At 36.0% G+C, this 23,456-nt stretch overlaps 1 protein-coding gene across 3 annotated transcripts in view; it reads left to right on the top strand.

The window, feature by feature from the left end:
- The window catches only part of MCU (mitochondrial calcium uniporter), a 498,142-nt gene extending 476,316 nt beyond the window's left edge, over positions 1-21,826 (top strand). For 2 of the 3 annotated variants that reach the window (XM_053787857.2, XM_053787858.2), the window contains 3 exons: positions 7,539-7,685; positions 14,654-14,857; positions 20,581-21,801. In XM_053787857.2, coding sequence (XP_053643832.1) covers positions 7,539-7,685; positions 14,654-14,857; positions 20,581-20,844 — 615 coding nt within the window. In that variant the 3' untranslated portion in view covers positions 20,845-21,801. Of the gene's footprint in view, positions 1-7,538; positions 7,686-14,653; positions 14,858-20,580 lie in introns of all 3 variants that reach the window. The other variant, XM_053787856.2, reaches the window with a different exon arrangement.
- The last annotated feature ends 1,630 nt before the right edge of the window (positions 21,827-23,456 follow it).

Raw genomic sequence — 23,456 nt, 5'->3', positions numbered from 1 at the left:
TGTATCTTTGTATATTTCACTTTGAGTTGGAAAGAGTTGTTGCTTACCTTTCCTCTCATCCATAATAACATACCAAAATTGCCTTTCATAAACTTTCTTAGGATGTCACACACTCTCTCTTGCAATGCTTTTACTTTTTCTCTTCAAGGGAAAGGATGGATGAGGAGAGGTAAGGTTCTTGAATGATTATTAACATTATGATGTTACTGACATCTTTTTCACTGAGAAAGAGGTCCAGAAGCATTTTTTGATCCTGACTGGATTAAAGGTTTGGCTTTCTTGATTGATGTAAGACAATATTTGAATAATTTCATTTTGAAGTTTCAGGGTAAAGGAAAATTGCTTTATTATAAGTGCTGAGGTGAAAACTTTCGAGGGGATAGACAAATATGTTTGAAGTTGGTCAATGATGGTAATTTTTCACACTTTCCCCTGCTTTAAAGAACTTTCATCCAATAATTAAAGGAATAAATAGATCCATTTGGAAAGATTCAGTGAAGCATTAAAGCTCTTTCAGAGTCATTTAAAGAAACAGTTTAGTGATTTTCCAAAGCAAGGACAGGAGATGAGCAAGTTTCATAATCCATAAAGTTTTGCCAGATGACTCTTGTGAAATATTTCAGATGGCATCCATTGATTTGCAACCCAATAAACTCTCATTTGCTTGAGAAGCATACATTAAAGCCTTATGCAAATCTACCTGACACATTTGTAAATCTAAAGAAGGTTGCAGTAGGTATGTTCACAGCCTTTGGCTGTACATGCATTGGTGAACAAATTTTTTCAAGAATGAAAATTATATGTCAAAACTTTAGTTAGGATTTACTGATGAACATTACACAAGCTTTTAAGACTGTCATATATGGAATTCAATGTTTATGCTCTACTAAATTGCAGTCCAAAATATATTAAGATTACTTAAATAAAAAAGCTTTAAGTGTGCTATATTTATCTATTCATAATATTAATTCATATGTGATTGAACATTATTAAACTGTTGTATACAATTGCACTGTGTTATAATTGGGATTATAGCTTATTTTCACATATGGATCTCGTATAATAAAATACAAGTGAAATGATACATGCGTCGTCACACTTTTACGGTAATCAACTAATTATTGGAAATTTAAGGTTATTTTAATTAGGGATAAATGTAAAACTCATAGGGTTCTGTTGTGTTGTAGATTCACCGGTATAATCGCCTGGCCCAGGCCTTTTCCAAGAAGTGGCCCGGCCTTGGCTCCCTGTCGAGGGAGTGTCTCACATCACTGTCTGCCATGGGAAACTCATAGGGGTCATATAGTGCCTGGGGAATGGGAAGCATTCAGGGTTGATCCAAGGAAGGCAAGGATAATATCCAATTCTTTGGATCAAGATCCCCTCACCAGCATAAAGGCACCTCTCTTGAAGAGATTTTTACAATTAACCCTTTGACTGTTTTGGTCGTATATATACGTCATACGAGCCAGTGTTTCGGACGTATTAATATGCATAAATTCTAGCGGCTTCAAATCAAGCAAGAGAAAGCTAGTAGGCCCACATGTGAGAGAATGGGTCTGTGTGGTCAGTGTGCACCACATAAAAAAAATCCTGCAGCACGCATTGCATAAAGAGAAAAAAAAAAATGACCGTTTTTTTTGGATTAAAATGCCGACTGTGAGGTGTATTTTCATATAGTATTTATCGTTGTATTCTCGTTTTCATGGTATGTGATAAAATGGAAAACATATTACAGAAATAGAGATGATTTTGATTAGTTTCACGATGAAAACGACCTTGAAATTGAGCTCAAAGTAGCGGAAATGTTCGATTTTTGCCAGTGTTCAGGAGTAAGCAAATCGCACCACACATCCAATACACATCAACTGGGGAGTCATATTCTTTCACTAGTGCACTGATATTATTTATGCTTTACAATAATGCAGTAATCTGCATAACAGTAATTTTTTTATTTTTTGTATGAATAAAAAATCAAAATAGAAAGCAATAGTAATATAAGAGGGGCCTAGAGACGTGTCTAATGAACAGAGGATGTTATTTTAGTGCCAAGAATGTCTACATTTTTTATTCTGGACCCTATTTTGAAATTGGCATCTTTTTTAATTTGCGTGAAATTGGCCAAATTGCCAATTTCTGACCACTTTATTGGGTAGTTCAAATCTGTAAATGAGCAGTTTCTTGTACTGAACTGATAGAAAAAACTGAGTTCTAAAGACATAGCTATGAGTATGGTCAACTAGAACAATGGAATTGGCCAAAAACAGGGCTCAAAGTCGGCGAAACCGCCAATGCGTATATGTCGCCTAGACCGCTAACTTCGCGGGAGCGTAATTCTGTGAGTTTTCGACCAAATTTTGTACTTTTGGTGTCATTACCATCGGGAAAATATTTTCTATCATTTCACAAGAAAAAATAATTTTTTTCTTTTTCCAAAAATTTTGCAACATTGAATGACAGTTTCAGAAAGGGGCTTGTGACAGTCAAAGGGTTAAATGAATAATTTCTGGAAGTACCCTATTTTTTTATTTTTTTTTGATGCTTTTAATATATCACTTATGTTAGTTGACTCATGAAATAGTAATACCACACCTACAAACAAATTACAGAATGGGTGGGTTGTAGGACACTGTCATGGGTTTAACCCCCCCACTCATTCTGTGATTGATCTTAAGCTAGTTACTAAGTTAATTTCACTTTCTGTGTAAAGGTGTGACCCTCCTCACACATTTGATAATCTGTTTCAGCCCACTTACTCAAACAGGTTGAGGACTACTGATCTATGGAATTAAAGCTATCCTTTCCCTTCCATGGATCTAACCTGATTACCTTCTATTCTCCAGGCTCCTGAGTTTTGAAAACTAATTTGTGTTTGCAAGCATTTACCTTTCACTGTTTTCATTTGCACACATTTGAGAACTCATCATTCATTCATGTCCTTTCACTTTGCTCCTACTCAGCTTTTGGTTAATTTGTTTTGGGTTTAAGGCTTAGATTTAGCACTTTAAGGCCTTTATACATGCAGTTACCAACCATCCTTTAATCCTTATGTAATACAAAGCTAAAGCTTTGTGTATATACAGAGATGTACTTCTGGTGTTTATATGTAAGGCTTCACTTTTGCTCTCATCTATGTACGTATATACTTTGTTGCAATGTGTAAATTGTTAAAAAACCCTGGTTCAGTTGGTTGTGGGACTGTTCCTCTTATATTTATGGGGAAAATGCCAAACAGAAAGGGTCGTACAATGCCTGAGGCAAAGGAGGCAATCAGGTTTAATCCAAGGAAGGGGAATATAACTTCAGTTCTTGATCATGTTGCTCAAATTGTTGAATAATGAATCCTTCAAGCTAAAGACACCTCTCTTCCCTGAAGGGTTTATACCTACGAGTCTGTACTTTTGTAAAATTTATTCACAAGTTCAGTAAACTGCTGAGTCAGTGGTGAACTACTTATTGACAGAGCTAGTGTTTACCTTTTGGCCTTTACAGGAGTATCTATGCTTGTGGTGTTGTCTTCAGTGTTTGTCATGTAATTGTGAACATTTCCAGTGGTTGTAGCTCTTACTACCATCTCTTGGATACCATTCTAGTATTCTGTCACAATTTGTGAAGAACTTTTCAGTATCCTTTAGGCATTGCTTTTATTTTTTGTGTTCAATATTGTGGCCTCTTATTCCTGCATTGATGGCTCTGAGAAATCACATTTAGCTAGATTTTTATCAGATCCTTAACAAAATGTGTATGCCTTATGAAAACGTGTACGTACATGTATTGTATTTTTTTATTACCAGAGTAATAAGTGTAGATTTTTTCTTTTCTTGTATCAAGTACAGTATACTTTACTGATGTTTTATGTGATTTCTCTCAGAAATAGAGATATTGTATATGTACTGTAAATTTTTCTTGGTCTGGTCATAGCATCCTTTGATCAATCTGTTCTCCCAAACACTTGTATTATGATGAGTTTTAAATTTTTAAAGTTTCAATTTGATGCATTTTTAATAACCATATCACTGCATATTTTTTTCTAAAGGATGGTTTGTTACTGGCAATACAGGAAATACCAAGCCTTATAGCATATAGTAGCTTAAAAGAAAAATGCACAGTGCTGAAATTTATAAATTCTTCCTCATCTTAAGTTTAGTGAGACATGATGTAAAGGCATTTGGACATTTTTCTGAATACCTTGTATTAATTCCTATATCTTTTCATTCATCAGATTGATTCAGTAGCGAGTCTTGGTCTCTTGTATCTCTTCCACGTCATAAACATTAACCCATTCAAATAATTTGTAGAGTATTTGATGTCATGTCACTTCATAACCTTCATCTCTCTACATATATTAAAATACCTTTAATACTGTATTGCTATGTGATCTCACTTGTGAATTTAAATGTCCCACATCCCATACTTTAACCCATTTTTTTTATTTAGTATTTTCATAGCTTTGAATCTAACATCTCTCAGCTTTTCAACTAATGCAGTTTCGTTGTGTTTTGACTCGCTACCACCACCCCTGTACTATTTCCGGGGTAGTTCTCAAGTACTGTATTGTGAAATTTTAATGATGTAATAATTCCATGTAAAAATACCCTTTTGTCAGTCATTGTAAATACTGTACTATATATGTACTCTTGAAGATCTAAATGTCTTGGATCTCTACTACACTATGATTTGTGAAGATCAAATTATGCTGATTTTTTTTATTGTATATGTATAGGGTCCCCAAACTATGAACAAGTTGCAATTTTGTTATTTCACCTTTTCTCCATTCGTAATAACTATAAAGGATGATTGTTTCACATGCACTTGTAACTGTAAATCAGAGTTTAACTTTACAGCATTATATTCAGTGGGAGGTAATAAGGTTTAATCAGTGGAAGGGGATGCCAGCACCAGTTCCTTAGATCAAGAGCCCTTCAGCATATAATCACCCTCTTTGAAGAGTAAAACTTGAGTAGGTGCCTAACTGTCCCATTTGTAAGTGCAGATGTTGGTAACTCAGGAGTTTGTATGTTGGGAACCCACTACAATACATTATAGATAAATTTCAGTCCTACACTCTGCAAGAAGGTCTCTCCATTTACTTTATGCATCTTATTTACCCTCAGCTTTTTTTTTTATTTTATATATATATATATATATATATATATATATATATATATATATATATATATATATATATATATATATATATATATATATTATATATATATATATATTATATATATATATATATATATATATATATATATATTATATATATATATATATTATATATATATATATATATATTATATATATATATATATATAAACATTTCTCCATTGTGAAATAGTCATCTGGCTGCAGAGACACGTTCATGCTACATTCTTCCATGGTTATGAAGTCAGTCCCTGCAAACAAATTACTGTACTTTCATATTTTAGTGCATTTCTTTGTGTATCTTTGAGGTAAAATGATTAAATACATACTTAAACATTTTATTTGTAGATGTATTTTTGTTAATTGTGGTATGCTATTTGGGATTTTTTTTCCTTTCCCCCTTTTCTGAAATTTTACCCAAATACTGGTAGTCGCATCTTTAATACAGTTTTCTGTTATACATTTCAAATAATCTCCCTAAATGATTTTTTCAAAAAAATTTTTTTTAATAATAACTGATATATACATGATATAGTATAATACTTAACATTTTAATTAAAATTATTTTATCATACTGCAGTATATATATTTGGTGTTATGAAAAAAGTAGCAGGAAGTCTCTTTCCAAATTTTGATTTAAACAGTATCCACTTCTGTTAAAGATTTTATTTTATTTCTTGTCAGATTATACTAGTTGTTTTGATACTTCTCTCCAATTTTAAAGCATTACAGTATTTCATGATTACAGGCAGGCCCTGCTTACACAGCAAGTTAGGTTCTGGGCTACTGCTGTAAAGTGAAAATCACTGTAAAGTCAAACATAGCCTTTTTTCACTTTCATATGCATATAAAAGCCTAAAAATATGTTTACACTATCATATAGTGTAAACATGTTAGGCCTAGCAATAGAGCTAGGCCTTAAAAATGTACACATTATTTACCCTAAAATATTTTCATCCTTATAATGAATAGTGAGTATATTGTAGGAAGTCTGAATATTGAAAAATAGGTATATAAATGAAAACCACTGCATTAGTGAAATGCTGCAGAGCTGGGCCTGCCTGTATTAGAAAGTGGCACGAGTTGAGAAATAATAATTCAAAGGCACTTTAAAGTGGGGAAATAACCTTTATTTTACAACACTGAGGCTTCTTTATAAAGCCTCACTGCGGGTAAAATATTGTAAAATAAAGTTTTTTTCCCCCTGCTTAACCCTTTCACTGTCTCTCTTGTGGATTTGTCATTGAGGCAAGTGTCATTTATGTAGCTCTACATCTTAATCGTAATGCCCTCGTATATGCTGTGAGCAGTAAAATTTGACCTAGACATGAGATAATGGGTCTGAGTGATGAGCGTGCACGGTATAAAAATAATCCTACCCCCACACAGTGAATGATGGGAACAGCAAACCTCTAATGTGTTTGGATTAAAATAGCGACCTTTTTTTGGGGGGGGGGGGGGTGTTTTCTTGGAAAACCCACTACAGAACTAGAGATGCTTCAGTAGGTTTCAGAGCAAAAGTGGCCTACAGTAAGATTTAAACTAGGAGATTTTTTTTTTTTTTTTTTTTCCCTCCCCTGAGAAAGGGTAGGGGCCATTCTAGTCCTTCCTGACCCACCCCTTCTCAGTCTGTTTTATGGGCTTTTACTAGGTCTGTTTTAATTATTAGGAGGACCTAAACCATGACCAATCATTCTGGTTGTATTTTATTAGCTGAGAAATAGAATAAAATTTTGATTATCTTTTTGCATGATTTCAAAATAGTGAGAGCAACTGTTACATAGAAGGGCCTGAGGGTATAATTAATGTGCAGAGGTTTAGTTTAATATGTTTATTATGCCCCCCATACCCATCCTATGGGTAGTAGTCAAAAGATTACAGAGGTACATAATGTGCAGAGGGAAGGTTGCTTTAGTGGGTGGAATGCTTCATGTTTATTTTGAACTGCTTTTAAATTAGAATTTGCTGAATTATGTGTAAAATTGGCTAAATTATGAAGGCAGTTTTCTGTGCTCAGTTGATAGAATGGAACAGTAAGGAATTGGGTCTGTTGGAGAAAGGAACTAACCTAAAATAGGCCTCAAAGTGAGTGAAATAGTTGCAGAGAGCTTCTGTAAGTTTTACATAAAATTTGACATGTTTGGGGTAAATGCCTTTGAAAAAGAAAGATTATCAGTTCAGAAGATAAAATATTTATAGTTTACATTTTAGAAAAATTGTGACACTGACAGGATTTTAATTTTGAGAGCCTTAACAGTGAAGGGGTTAGTGTTTATGAATTGTATTCAGGTTCTATTATTTTGCAAAGACATAAACTTGTTTCAAAATTTTATTAAACTGTCAGTATAATATATTTGGAAACTTTACCTAAACATTATTAAACAACACAGGAAGAGCTAAGTGATATGGGAGATGTCCGCCAGTTGGTGAATAAACTCTATATGGCTCTTAATGTGGACCAACACCAAGTGATGAAGGAGAGGGACATTCTGGCACAGATTGAAGATTTGAAGTCAAAATTGGCACCACTAGAAAAGGTAAAATAAGTTTGTGTACAGTGTTTAAAATTTATATTATGCACTTTTTAATTCATTATTATAATATATAGTGTATGTATATATATACACACACACACATATATATATATATATATATATATATATATATATATATATATATATATATATATATATATATATATATATATATATATATATATATATATATATATATATATATATATATATATATATATATATATATATACACATATATATTATACACACATACACACACACACACACATATATATATATATATATATATTATATATACAGGTCTCCCTCAACATTCGCGAGGGTTAGGGGATCAAGAGCCTTGCGAATGTTAAAAAACTGTGAATGTTTGGTGCCCCAATATATTGTAGGGAAATATATTACAATACTGCTTCCTTAACTTGTTGAACCATGAATAATCATAAAATACATGAAAACGTCGTAAATTGTACTAAATATGTACAGTGGACCCCCGCATAACGATCACCTCCGAATGCGACCAGTTTAAGTGTATTTATGTAAGTGCGTTTGTACGTGTATGTTTGGGGGTCTGAAATGGACTAATCTACTTCACAATATTCCTTATGGGAACAAATTCGGTCAGTTCTGGCACCTGAACATACTTCTGGAGTGAAAAAATATCGTTAACCGGGGGTCCACTGTACATGTTATGCTTTAATAACGTATGTTATTTAATAACATGTATGTTAATAACATGTATGTTATTAAATACCACTGCCTCCACCACTGCGAGTCCCTACTACCCTCCCTCCGACCCCCGCAACTGGCAGCCAGCCCTCCAACCACTGTGTGGTGAGTGTTTTGTTCGTTCATTATTTGCTATTAAACTACAGAATAAATAATGTAAACCCATTCATGACTGCATATTGGAATGGCTATTCGGACAGGTATTAGACGGTGACATCATGTGTTTACTCTTGAACACTGCAAAGAATCGAACATTTCTGCTATTGCTAATAATAACAATAGTAATAATAATAATAATAATAATAATAATAATAATAATAAATGCGATATAATTGAAGAAGGAAATTGTACAAAAATACGAGGGAGTGGTTGACACATCGTCAGTGTGACTTTGTTTATGCTGGAGTGAACATTAGTCTACCTGCTCTTCCAAACATTTCACATTAATTCAGCGGTTGAGGCAGTGGTATTTAATAACATATATGTTATAAATAATAATAGTACATGTTATTATTAATAACATGTATTATTATTAACATGTATGTATTTAATAACATATTTTATAAATAATAATAGTACATATTATTAATAACATGTATTATTATTAACATGCATGTTATTAAATACCATTGCCTCAATCACTGCCTCTACCACTCCAGTCACACTCTATCTACAAGCACCAAACACAGTGAGTTATTGTGAAATGTTTGGAAGAGCAGGGAGACTAATGTTCACTCCAGCATAAACAAAGTCACACTGACGATGTGTCAACCACTCCCTCGTATTTTTGTACAATTTCCTTCTTCAATTATATCGCATTTATTATTATTATTATTATTATTATTATTATTATTATAATATATTATTATTATATTATTATATTATTATTATATTATATTATTATTATATTATTATATTATTATAATATTATTATATTATTATTATATTATATTATTATTATATTATTATATTATTATTATAATATTATTATTATAATATTATTATTATAATATTATTATTATAATATTATTATTATATTATTATTATATTATTATTATATTATTAAAATATTATTATAATATTAAAATATTATTATAATATTATTAAAATATTATTATAATATTATTATTATAATATTATTATATTATATTATTATATTATATTATTATATTATTATTATATTATTATTATTATTATATTATTATTATTATTATATTATTATTATATTATTATTATTATTATTACTATTGTTATTATTAGCTGTAGCAGAAATGTTTAATTCTTTGCAGTGTTCAAGAGTAAACACATGATGTCACCGTCTAATACCTGTCCGAATAGCCATTCCAATATGCAGTCATGAATGGGTTTACATTATTTATACTGTAGTTTAATAGCAAATAATGAACAAACAAAACACTCGCCACACTGAGTGGTGGGAGGGCTGGCTGCCAGTTGCGGGGGTCGGAGGGAGGGTAGTAGGGACTCGCAGGTGGCGGGAAACTTAAATATGATTTGGCGGCTGGGAATTTGGCGGTTGGGAATTCACGAATGTGTGAAGCCCGTGAAAGTTGAAAACGTGAATGTTGAGGGAGACCTGTATATTTTTTTTTTTTTTCTCCAACAAGTCGGCCGTCTCCCACCGAGGCAGGGTGACCCAAAAAAGAAAGAAAATCCCCAAAAAGAAAATACTTTCATCATCATTCAACACTTTCACCACACTCACACATTATCACTGTTTTTGCAGAGGTGCTCAGAATACAACAGTTTAGAAGCATACACATATAAAGATACACAACATATCCCTCCAAACTGCCAATATCCCAAACCCCTCCTTTAAAGTGCAGGCATTGTACTTCCCATTTCCAGGACTCAAGTCCGACTATATGAAAACAACCGGTTTCCCTGAATCCCTTCACTAAATATTACCCTGCTCACACTCCAACAGATCGTCAGGTCCCAAGTACCATTCGTCTCCATTCACTCCTATCTAACACGCTCACGCACGCTTGCTGGAAGTCCAAGCCCCTTGCCCACAAAATCTTTACCCCCTCTCTCCAACCCTTTCGAGGACGACCCCTACCCCGCCTTCCTTCCCCTATAGATTTATATGCTTTCCATGTCATTCTACTTTGATCCATTCTCTCTAAATGACCGAACCACCTCAACAACCCCTCTTCTGCCCTCTGACTAATACTTTTATTAACTCCACACCTTTTCCTAATTTCCACACTCCAAATTTTCTGCATAATATTTACACCACACATTGCCCTTAAACAGGACATCTCCACTGCCTCCAACCGTCTCCTCGCTGCTGCATTTACCACCCAAGCTTCACACCCATATAAGAGTGTTGGTACTACTATACTTTCATACATTCCCTTCTTTGCCTCCATAGATAACGTTTTTTGACTCCACATATACCTCAACGCACCACTCACCTTTTTTCCCTCATCAATTCTATGATTAACTTCATCCTTCATAAATCCATCCGCCGACATGTTAACTCCCAAGTATCTGAAAACATTCACTTCTTCCATACTCCTCCTCCTCAATTTGATATCCAATTTTTCTTTATCTAAATCATTTGATACCCTCATCACCTTACTCTTTTCTATGTTCACTTTCAACTTTCTACCTTTACACACATTCCCAAACTCATCCACTAACCTTTGCAATATTTCTTTAGAATCTCCCATAAGCACAGTATCATCAGCAAAAAGTAATTGTGTCAATTCCCATTTTGAATTTGATTCCCCAAAATTTAATCCCACCCCTCTCCCAAACACCCTAGCATTTACTTCCTTTACAACCCCATCTATAAATATATTAAACAACCATGGTGACATTACACATCCCTGTCTAAGACCTACTTTTACCGGGAAGTAGTCTCCCTCTCTTCTACACACCCTAACCTGAGCCTCACTATCCTCATAAAAACTCTTTACAGCATTTAATAACTTACCACCTATTCCATATACTTGCAACATCTGCCACATTGCTCCCCTATCCACTCTTATCATATGCCTTTTCTAAATCCATAAATGCAATAAAAACTTCCCTACCTTTATCTAAATACTGTTCACATATATGCTTCAATGTAAACACTTGATCTACACATCCCCTACCCACTCTGAAACCACCTTGCTCATCCACAATCATACATTCTGTCTTACCTCTAATTCTTTCAATTATAACCCTACTGTACACTTTTCCTGGTATGCTCAGTAAACTTATTCCTCTATAATTTTTACAAGCTCTTTTGTCCCCTTTCCCTTTATATAAAGGGACTATACATGCTCTCTGCCAATCCCTAGGTACCTTCCCCTCTTTCATACATTTATTAAACAAAAGTACCAACCACTCCAACACTATATCCCCCCCTGCTTTTAACATTTCTGTCATGATCCCATCAGTTCCAGCTGCTTTACCCCCTTTCATTCTACGTAATGCCTCGCGTACCTCCCCCACACTTACATTCTGCTCTTCTTCACTCCTAAAAGATGGTATACCTCCCTGACCAGTGCATGAAATTACCTCCTCTTTCTTCCTGAACATTTAAAAGTTCCTCGAAATATTCTCGCCATCTACCTAATACCTCCATCTCCCCATCTACTAACTCCCCTACTCTGTTTTTAACTGACAAATCCATACTTTTCCTTGGCTTTCTTAACTTGTTCAACTCACTCCAAAATTTTTTCTTATTTTCATTAAAATTTCTTGACAGTGCCTCTCCCACTCTATCATCTGCTTTCCTTTTGCACTCTCTCACCACTCTCTTCACCTTTCTTTTACTCTCCATATACTCTGCTCTTCTTATAACACTTCTGCTTTGTAAAAACCTCTCATAAGCTTCCTTTTTCTCTTTTATATATATATTTACCAAATGCCGGGAGCAATGGGCTAGTAACCCCTTCTCCTGTAGACATTTACTAAAAAAGAGAAGAAGAAAAACTTTATAAAACTGGGATGCTCGAATGTGCGTGGATGTAGTGCGGATGACAAGAAACAGATGATTGCTGATGTTATGAATGAAAAGAAGTTGGATGTCCTGGCCCTAAGCGAAACAAATCTGAAGGGGGTAGGGGAGTTTCGGTGGGGGGAAATAAATGGGATTAAATCTGGAGTATCTGAGAGAGGTAGAGCAAAGAAAGGGGTAGCAGTAATGTTGAAGGATCAGTTATGGAAGGAGAAAAGAGAATATGAATGTGTAAATTCAAGAATTATGGATTAAAGTAGAGGTTGGATGTGAAAAGTGGGTCATAATAAGCATGTATGCACCTGGAGAAGAGAGGAATGTAGAAGAGAGAGAGAGAGAGACTTTGGGAGATGTTAAGTGAATGTATAGGAGCCTTTGAACCAAGTGAGAGAGTAATTGTGGTAGGGGATCTGAATGCTAAAGTAGGAGAAACTTTTAGAGAGGGTGTGGTAGGTAAGTTTGGGGTGCCAGGTGTAAATGATAATGGGAGCCCTTTGATTGAACTTTGTATAGAAAGGGGTTTAGTTATAGGTAATACATATTTTAAGAAAAAGAGGATAAATAAGTATACAAGATATGATGTAGAGTGAAATGACAGTAGTTTGTTGGATTATGTATTGGTAGATAAAAGACCGTTGAGTAGACTTCAGGATGTACATGTTTATAGAGGGGCCACAGATATATCAGATCACTTTTTAGTTGTAGCTACACTGAGAGTAAAAGGTAGATGGGGTACAAGGAGAATAGAAGCATCAGGGAAGAGAGAGGTGAAGTTTTATAAACTAAAAGAGGAGGCAGTTAGGGCAAGATATAAACAGCTATTGGAGGATAGATGGGCTAATGAGAGCATAGGCAATGGGGTCGAAGAGGTATGGGGTAGGTTTAAAAATGTAGTGTTAGTGTTCAGCAGAAGTTTGTGGTTACAGGGAAGTGGGTGCGGGAGGAAAGAGGAGCGATTGGTGGAATGATGATGTAAAGAGAGCAGTAAGGGAGAAAAAGTTAGCATATGAGAAGTTTTTACAAAGTAGAAGTGATGCAAGGAGGGAAGAGTATATGGAGAAAAAGAGAGAGGTTAAGAGAGTGGTGAAGCAATGTAAAAAGAGGGCAAGTGAGAGAGTGGGTAAGATGTTATCAACAAATTTTGTTGAAAATAAGAAAAAGTTTTGGAGTGAGATTAACAAGTTAAGGAAGCCTAGAGAACAAATGGATTTGTCAGTTAAAAATAGAATAGGAGAGTTATTAAATGGAGAATTAGTGTGTGTGTGTGTGTGTGTGTGTGTGTGTGTGTGTGTGTGTGTGTGTGTGTGTGTGTGTGTGTGTGTGTATGTGTGTGTGTGTGTATGTATGTAAATATGTATGTATATATATATATATGTATTTATATATATATATATGTATATATATATATATATATATATATATATATATATATAATATTATTTATTTATTATATATATATATGTTATTTTCATATAGTCGGACATGAGTCCTGGAAATGGGAAGTACAATGCCTGCACTTTAAAGGAGGGGTTTGGGATATTGGCAGTTTGGAGGGATATGTTGTGTATCTTTATACGTATATGCTTCTAAGCTGTTGTATTCTGAGCACCTCTGCAAAAGCAGTGATAATGTGTGAGTGTGGTGACCTTGCATGTTTATGAGACCGAAAAAGGACACCAGCAATCCTACCATCATGTAAAACAATTACAAGTGAGTGTAAAATGGAAACCTGTAATTGTTTTACATGATGGTAGGATTGCTGGTGTCTTTCTTTGTCTCATAAACGTGCAAGATTTCAGGTACGTCTTGCTACTTCTACTTACACATAGGTCACACTATACGTACATGTACAAGCGTATATGTACACACCCCTCTGGGTTTTGTTCTATTTTCTTTCTAGTTCTTGTTTATTTCCTCTTATCTCCGTGGGGAAGTGGAACAGAGTTCTTCCTTCGTAAGCCATGTGTGTTGTAAGAGGCGACTAAAATGCCAGGAGCAAGGTCCTAGTAACCCCTTCTGTATAAATTGCTAAATTTAAAAAGAGAAACATTTGTTTTTCTTTTTGGGCCACCCTGCCTCGGTGGGAGACGGCTGACTTGTTGGGAAAAAAAAAAAACATACGTATGTATATAAACTCGCAGTCCTGAACCTGCTAGTTTTAATAGAGCTTTCTGTAATATGAAAAAATATTGTACTTGTTATATGTACTGTTTAAGAGGTGAAACTGTATGTATTCATAACCTTAAATTTAAAATTTATTCCACAGCAACGGGATTCCTTGGTTGCAGCTGCTGAGAGACGAACAACTGTTCTTGCTTGGGCTGGATTGGGGTATATGGCACTCCAGTTTGGATTTCTTGCAAGACTGACATGGTGGGAATATTCCTGGGATATTATGGAGCCTGTCACATATTTTGTTACTTATGGTACAGCTATAGGAGCATATGCCTATTATGTTGTCACAAAACAGGTGAGATTACAAGTTTTATTTCAATTTTGTATATGTGTACATATTGGAATGTGCAATATTTGAACATTAATAGATGTGAACATTAACCCTTTGACTGTTTCAGGCCCCTCTCTGAAACTGTCATTCTATGTCACTCAATTTTTGAAAAAAAAAAAATTATTTTTTCTTATGAAATGATAGAGAATCTTTTCCCGATGGTAATGACACCAAAAGTTCGAAATTTGGTCGAAAACTCGTGGAATTATGCTCCCGCAAAGTTAGCGGTCTCGGCGACATATGCGTATCGGCGATTTCGCCGACTTTGAGCCCTATTTTCAGCCAATTCCATTGTTTCAGTTGACCAAACTCATAACTATTTCTTTTGAACTCCATTTTATCTATCAGCTGAGTACAAGAAACCTCCCATTTACGAATTTGGACTACCCAATATGGTGGTCAGAAATTGGCAATTTGGCCAATTTCACGCAAACTAAAAAGGATGCCAATTTCAAAATAGGGTCCAGAATAAACAAGGTAGACATTCGTGGCACTAAAATAACATATGCTCTGTTCATTAGTCACATCTCTAGGCCCCTCTTATATTATTATTGCATTCTATTTTGATTTTTTATTCATACAAAAAAATTACAAAATTTACTGTTATGCAGACTACTGCATTATTGTAAAAATGGTATAAATAATATCAGTGCACTAGTGAAAGAATATTAGACTCCCCAGTTGACGTGTATTGGACGTGTGGTGTGATTTATTTACTCCTGAACATTGGTAAAAATCGAACATTTCCGTTACTTTGAGCTCAGTTTCAAGGTCGTTTTCATTGTCAAAGTAATGAAAATCATCTCTATTTCTGTAATATGTTTTCCATTTTATCACCTAAGACCATGAAAACGCGAATACAACGATAAATACTATACGAAAATACACCTCAAAGTCGGTGTTTTATTCCAAAAAAACGATCAGAGTTGTTTTTTTCTCATTACGCAATGTGTGCTGCAGGATTTTTTTTATGTGGTGCACACTGACCACACAGACCCATTCTCTCACATGTGGGCCTACCAGCTTTCTCCCGCTTGATTTGAAGCCGCTAGAATTATTGAGTATATATACGTCAGAAACATTGGCTCGTAAGACGTATTTATACGTTGAAAACAGTCTAAGGGTTAATAGAGTGAGATTAACAAGTTAAGGAAGCCTAGAGAACAAATGGATTTGTCAGTTAAAAATAGGAGAGGAGAGTTATTAAATGGAGAGTTAGAGGTATTGGGAAGATGGAGGGAATATTTTGAGGAATTGTTAATTGTTGATGAAGATAGGGAAGCTGTGATTTCGTGTATAGGGCAAGGAGGAATAACATCTTGTAGGAGTGAGGAAGAGCCAGTTGTGAGTGTGGGGGAAGTTCGTGAGGCAGTAGGTAAAATGAAAGGGGTAAGGCAGCCGGGATTGATGGGATAAAGATAGAAATGTTAAAAGCAGGTGGGGATATAGTTTTGGAGTGGTTGGTGCAATTATTTAATAAATGTGTGGAAGAGGGTAAGGTACCTAGGGATTGGCAGAGAGCATGCATAGTTCCTTTGTATAAAGGCAAAGGGGACAAAAGAGAGTTCAAAAATTATAGGGGGATAAGTCTGTTGAGTATACCTGGTAAAGTGTATGGTAGAGTTATTATTGAAAGAATTAAGAGTAAGACGGAGAATAGGATAGCAGATGAACAAGGAGGCTTTAGGAAAGGTAGGGGGTGTGTGGACCAGGTGTTTACAGTGAAACACATAAGTGAACAGTATTTAGATAAGGCTAAAGAGGTCTTTGTGGCATTTATGGATTTGGAAAAGGCGTATGACAGGGTGGATAGGGGGGCAATGTGGCAGATGTTGCAGGTGTCTGGTGTAGGAGGTAGGTTACTGAAAGCAGTGAAGAGTTTTTACGAGGATAGTGAGGCTCAAGTTAGAGTATGTAGGAAAGAGGGAAATTATTTCCCAGTAAAAGTAGGCCTTAGACAAGGATGTGTGATGTCACCGTGGTTGTGTAATATATTTATTGATGGGGTTGTAAGAGAAGTAAATGCGAGGGTCTTGGCAAGAGGCATGGAGTTAAAAGATAAAGAATCACACACAAAGTGGGAGTTGTCACAGTTGCTCTTTGCTGATGACACTGTGCTCTTGGGAGATTCTGAAGAGAAGTTGCAGAGATTGGTGGATGAATTTGATAGGGTGTGCGAAAGAAGAAAATTAAAAGTGAATGCAGGAAAGAGTAAGGTTATGAGGATGACAAAAAGATTAGGTGATGAAAGATTGGATATCAGATTGGAGGGAGAGAGTATGGAGGAGGTAAATGTATTCAGATATTTGGGAGTAGACGTGTCAGCGGATGGGTCTATGAAAGATGAGGTGAATCATAGAATTGATGAGGGGAAACGGGTGAGTGGTGCACTTTGGAGTCTGTGGAGACAAAGAACTTTGCCCTTGTAGGCAAAGAGGGGAATGTATGAGAGTATAGTTTTACCAACGCTCTTATATGGGTGTGAAGCATGGGTGATGAATGTTGCAGCGAGGAGAAGGCTGGAGGCAGTGGACATGTCATGTCTGAGGGCAATGTGTGGTGTGAATATAATGCAGTTAGTTTAATGTGTTTATTATGCACCCCATACCCATCCTGTGGGAGGTAGTCAAAAGATTACAGAGGTACATAATGGGTCCAGGGACTGGGCCTCAAAGTTTTGATAGCTGAGCAAGTTACAGAGGTAATGAATTCACAATTTACAAAGGTAATGAACTCACAATTTACAAAGGTAATGAACTCCAGGTAGGTCTAGTCACAATCATGACAAGTTACAAAGGTATTTACAGATTACAGAGGTACACAATGGGTCCAGGGACCGGGCTCCAAAGTTTTGATGGCTGAACTAGGTACAAGGTAATGAACTATAATGCAGAGAATTCGTAGTTTGGAAGTTAGGAGGAGGTGCGGGATTACCAAAACTGTTGTCCAGAGGGCTGAGGAAGGGTTGTTGAGGTGGTTCGGACATGTAGAGAGAATGGAGCGAAACAGTGACTTCAAGAGTGTATCAGTCTGTAGTGGAAGGAAGGCGGGGTAGGGGTCGGCCTAGAAAAGGTTGGAGGAAGGGGGTAAAGGAGGTTTTGTGTGCGAGGGGCTTGGACTTCCAGCAGGCATGTGTGAGCGTGTTTGATAGGAGTGAATGGAGACAAATGGTTTTTAATACTTGACGTGCTGTTGGAGTGTGAGCAAAGTAACATTTATGAAGGGGTTCAGGGAAACCGGCAGGCCGGACTTGAGTCCTGGAGATGGGAAGTACAGTGCCTGCACTCTGAAGGAGGGGTGTTAATGTTGCAGTTTAAAAACTGTAGTGTAAAGCACCCTTCTGGCAAGACAGTGATGGAGTGAATGATGGTGAAAGTTTTTCTTTTTCGGGCCACCCTGCCTTGGTGGGAATCGGCCAGTGTGATAATAAATAAATAAAAAAAATATATTTTGTTAATATTTTAGCTGTTTCTCACTAAGACAGTAGGGCCCAAAAAATCACTGTAAAGTGAATCAAAGCCTTTTCACTTTCAAATGCATATAAAAGCCTGATAACATGTGTACACTATAATATATTAAGTGAGCAATAAAGCTAGGCCTAAAAAATACAGATATGGTGCATACATTATTTGCCTTAAAATATTTTTGTCTTTAGCTTATAGTGAGTGGTGAATGTATTTATTGTAGGAAGTCTGAATAAATGAAGACTGGGTATAAGTGAAAATCACTGTATTAATGAAACATATAAAGCAACGTACTATAAAGTGGGGTCCTCCTGTACCTGGTAGGACTTCGCTTTGCATGCAGGACAGCCTGAATTCTTTGTAATATGGAAACATTCCTTAGAGATCCTGGTCTATGTTGACATAGACCAGGATCTCTAGACCAGTTGTCGCAGATTTGTTGGCTGTACTTTCTTGCTGCAAATCTGCCATTCCACCACATCCCAAAAGAAAGCCACTAATTATGCAAGGCATTAAGGCAAATTAATCATAAGACTTTAGTGTTACAAAAAAAATAGATATAAACTATTAAATAGGGACTTCTAAGGCAGTTAACTACAATCATAAGTATGATAAGAAAGGTAGCTAATGACAAATGAACACTTACAAAAGAATTACATATTTCAAACTGATTAAGTAATCTTCAGTTTTGTGGAGTAATTTAATAAAGATGGTGAAGATACATAAAGTTACTTACAGTAGAAATACAGTGGGATAAGATGTGTTACCAATTATGTAAGGGAGTTGAAGGAAGCTGGAAGAAGAAAAGGGACAGAATTGGATGAGCTGGTTTTGCTTGACATAGTGTATTGCTGTCTCGGTTATGTTAAGGAGATGAGGTGCTTTTTAACACTAGCTCTGAATTGATTGGCAGATAAGGGGACTTTCCATACTTCAGGAAGGGAGTTGTAAACACTTAGATACAGTAATTTGTTTTTTGAAATAGCTTAACTGTTGCTGCTCACCTGATGTTTCTCATAACTTTCTACTCAACTTTTTTACCTTACCTGTTCATTTTTTTTTTCCCATTTTCTCACTTGGTTTTGACTTAATGATAGTCCAGAATGGATTGAAATATCTGAAGTTTTCCATCTGAAGTCTGGGTTGTTTTGTAAGTTGTCTTAACGTTTACAACGAATTATCATGCAAAGTGAAATGACTCGGCTATTGCATGTTCTGTAACTTCATCACTAGAACATCTTTCCAATATAGATTGTTTCAGTTAAATTTGCCCAATAACCCACCAGTCATTTAAGGTTTATTCACTCATAACCTTGGACACGATTTGAGAATTACTGATTTAATAAAACAGTTCAACAAATTTATGTAATCCATTAATTTATATTCATTTTTTTTTTTTCAACAAGTCGGCCATCTCCCACCGAGGCAGGGTGACCCAATAAGAAAGAAAAAAATCCCCAAAAAGAAAATACTTTCATCATCATTCAACACTTTCACCTCACTCACACATAATCACTGTTTTTGCAGAGGTGCCCAAAATACAGCAGTTTAGAAGAGTATACGTATAAAAATACACAATGTATTTATATACATGTATTGGCAATATTATATTGGCTTTGTTCCTCATCTGCTTTCTTTATGTTGCTATGAAGAAAAACATAGATGAAGTTACATATGTATTAAACTATAATTTGCAGAAAAATGTATTACAGTAATCTTTCCTTTCTTTCAACAAATCGGCCGTATCCCACCAAGGCAAAAATAAAAACAAAAGTTTCTCTTTTTAAATTTAGTAATTTATACAGGAGAAGGGGTTGCTAGCCCCTTGCTCCCAGCATTTTAGTTGCCTCTTATGACACACATGGCTTATGGAGGAAGAATTCCATTTCACTTTCTCATGGAGATAAGAGGAAATAAACAAGAACAAGAACTAGTAAGAAAATAGAAGAAAACCCAGAGGGGTGCATATATATTGGTTTGTATGTGTAGTGTAACCTAAGTGCAAGTAGAAGTAGCAAGATGTGACTGAAATCTTGCACGTTTATGAGACAGAGAAACAACACCAGCAACCCTACCATCATGTAAAACAATTACAGGCTTTTGTTTTACACTCACTTGGCAGGATGGTATTACCTCCATGGGCAGTTGCTGTCTACCAACCTACTACCTGTTATTACAGTAATACTTTCATATTTCTAGTATGACAGTCTTTGAATTTTACAGGACTTTGTTTTGCCGGAGGTACGAGACCGACAATTCCTCCTCTGTTTTCACAAGAAAGCCAAGAAGCTGGGAATGAATGTTGAAAAGTACAACCTCCTCAAGAATCGATTGGCCGAATTACAGAGTGATTTGCAAAGGCTACGTGATCCTCTGGCCCTCAACCTACCTCATTCAGCCCTTAAGGAGCAACCTACTACACAAGCACCTCTTGCTAAAGCCCAGCAGACCATCAAAAATTTGTTGGGTATTAAGGAAGATAAGTAGCTTTTATAATATGTTAATCTAGTAATATCAGTGGATACACAGATTTTACAAATAGATTTTAGCATTTAAGATGGACAAGTTAAAAGATGTCCTAGTCCACACAGTTGCTCAGCTAAGTCTCAGCAATATGGTACTTCAAAGAGAAAGGGTGAACGAGAAAAGCAAACTGCCAGTTTTGATATTAAGTATATGGTTAGGAAGTACTTGCATTAGCTTTATTGACCAAGATAAAGGAAGATTCAATAAAAGAGACCTTGATAAAAGATTCCCTGCATGTTATTTTACAAGAGCAACAGTACTTTTTATTATAATAAAGAATATATTATACTTAAAATTTAAATTTCAGTATCAAATCCAGATATAAAGAATTCTAATTTATCAGAAAAAAAAACTGATATGCCTTTCAGAACTAGTGCTGTTCAGGAACTGCGACTTGCACGTGGAATAATTTTTAATACAGCATGAATACTTGCCATGACTATTAATGCCTGGGAAAACTGTCTTTAGCATATTCAAGTAAATTATGATGTTTAGACTTAAAATAAATTACATATAAGTACTAGTTCCACTATAAGCAAAAAGATGTACATGATCTAAACACTGAATTTTAAGTATAAAATGTGTTCAGGGTAGGGATTCAAGTTACTTAAAATATACTAAACAGTATAATTTGTTAATAGAGTATGCCAATTTTGACAGCATTAAATAAATTTTGACGAAAGAAAAGCAATACAATCAAAAGTCAAAAACAGTGAAGTGAGCCATACTTTTATACAGGAATGTACGACTTTGTGGTAAACACCAGTATTAAATAATAGCACGAGTATGCTCAGCAAAGGATTTAATTGTTATGCTCTTAATCGATTGAGAAGAGTTGTGGTTAACTTTTGAAAAGAAAAAAAGAGAATAAATAATTCATGGCCTTTCTATAGAATTAGCTCTCACCATAAATATTCATATTTTCATATTTTATATGAAGCCTTAAATCTGGTTTCTTTATGAAATAAAGAAATTTATCAAAAAAACACAAATTGACTGAATTAACCAGTTTCATACATTGTGTGTATATATAAATTAACAATTAAGATATACATATATATATAACTTTAATTATTTAATTACACACACACACACACACACACACACACACACACACACACACACACACACACACACACACACACACACACACCACACACACCACACACACACCACACACACACACCACACACACACACCACACACACACACCACACACACACACCACACACACACACCACACACACACACCACACACACACACCACACACACACACCACACACACACACCACACACACACACCACACACACACACCACACACACACACCACACACACACACCACACACACACACCACACACACACACACCACACACACACACACACCACACACACACCACACACACACACCACACACACACACCACACACACACACCACACACACACACCACACACACACACACACACACACACAGCTAGATACCTCAAAGGCAATGGGGCCAGATAACATCTCCCCATGGGTATTGAGAGAGGGAGCAGAGGCGCTATGTGTACCCCTAACAACAATATTCAATACATCTATCGAAACAGGGAGATTGCCTGAGGCATGGAAGACAGCAAATGTAGTCCCAATCTTTAAAAAAGGAGACAGACATGAAGCATTAAACTACAGACCAGTGTCACTGACATGTATAGTATGCAAAATCATGGAGAAGATTATCAGGAGAAGAGTGGTGGAACACCTAGAAAGGAACGATCTCATCAACAGCAGCCAACATGGTTTCAGGGACAGGAAATGCTGTGTCACAAACCTACTGGAGTTCTATGACATGGTGACAGCAGTAAGACAAGAGAGAGAGGGGTGGGTGGATTGCATTTTCTTGGACTGCAAGAAGGCTTTTGACACAGTACCACACAAGAGATTAGTGCAAAACCTGGAGGACCAAGCAGGGATAACAGGGAAGGCACTGCAATGGATCAGGGAATACTTGTCAGGAAGACAGCAGCGAGTAATGGTACGTGGTGAGGTGTCAGTGTGGGCACCTGTGACCAGCGGGGTCCCACAGGGGTCAGTCCTAGGACCAGTGCTGTTTCTGGTATTTGTGAACGACATAACGGAAGGAATAAACTCCGAGGTGTCACTGTTTGCAGATGATGTGAAGTTGATGAGAAGAGTTCATTCGATCGAAGACCAGGCAGAACTACAAAGGGATCTGGACAGGCTGCAGACCTGGTCCAGCAACTGGCTCCTGGAGTTCAATCCCACCAAGTGCAAAGTCATGAGGATTGGGGAAGGGCAAAGAAGACTGCAGACGGAGTACAGTCTAGGGGGCCAGAGACTACAAACATCACTCAAGGAAAAAGATCTTGGGGTGAGTATAACACCAGGCACATCTCCTGAAGCGCACATCAACCAAATAACTGCCGCAGCATATGGGCGCCTGGCAAACCTCAGAACAGCATTCCGACATCTTAATAAGGAATTGTTCAGGACCCTGTACACCGTGTACGTTAGGCCCATATTAGAGTATGCGGCACCAGTTTGGAACCCACACCTAGCCAAGCATGTAA

The sequence above is a fragment of the Cherax quadricarinatus genome, chromosome 47 (assembly GCF_038502225.1).
Source record: "Cherax quadricarinatus isolate ZL_2023a chromosome 47, ASM3850222v1, whole genome shotgun sequence".
Taxonomy (NCBI): domain Eukaryota; kingdom Metazoa; phylum Arthropoda; class Malacostraca; order Decapoda; family Parastacidae; genus Cherax; species Cherax quadricarinatus.
The sequence above is the reverse complement of the archived record's forward strand: the minus strand, read 5'-3'. Positions and strand labels throughout refer to the sequence as shown.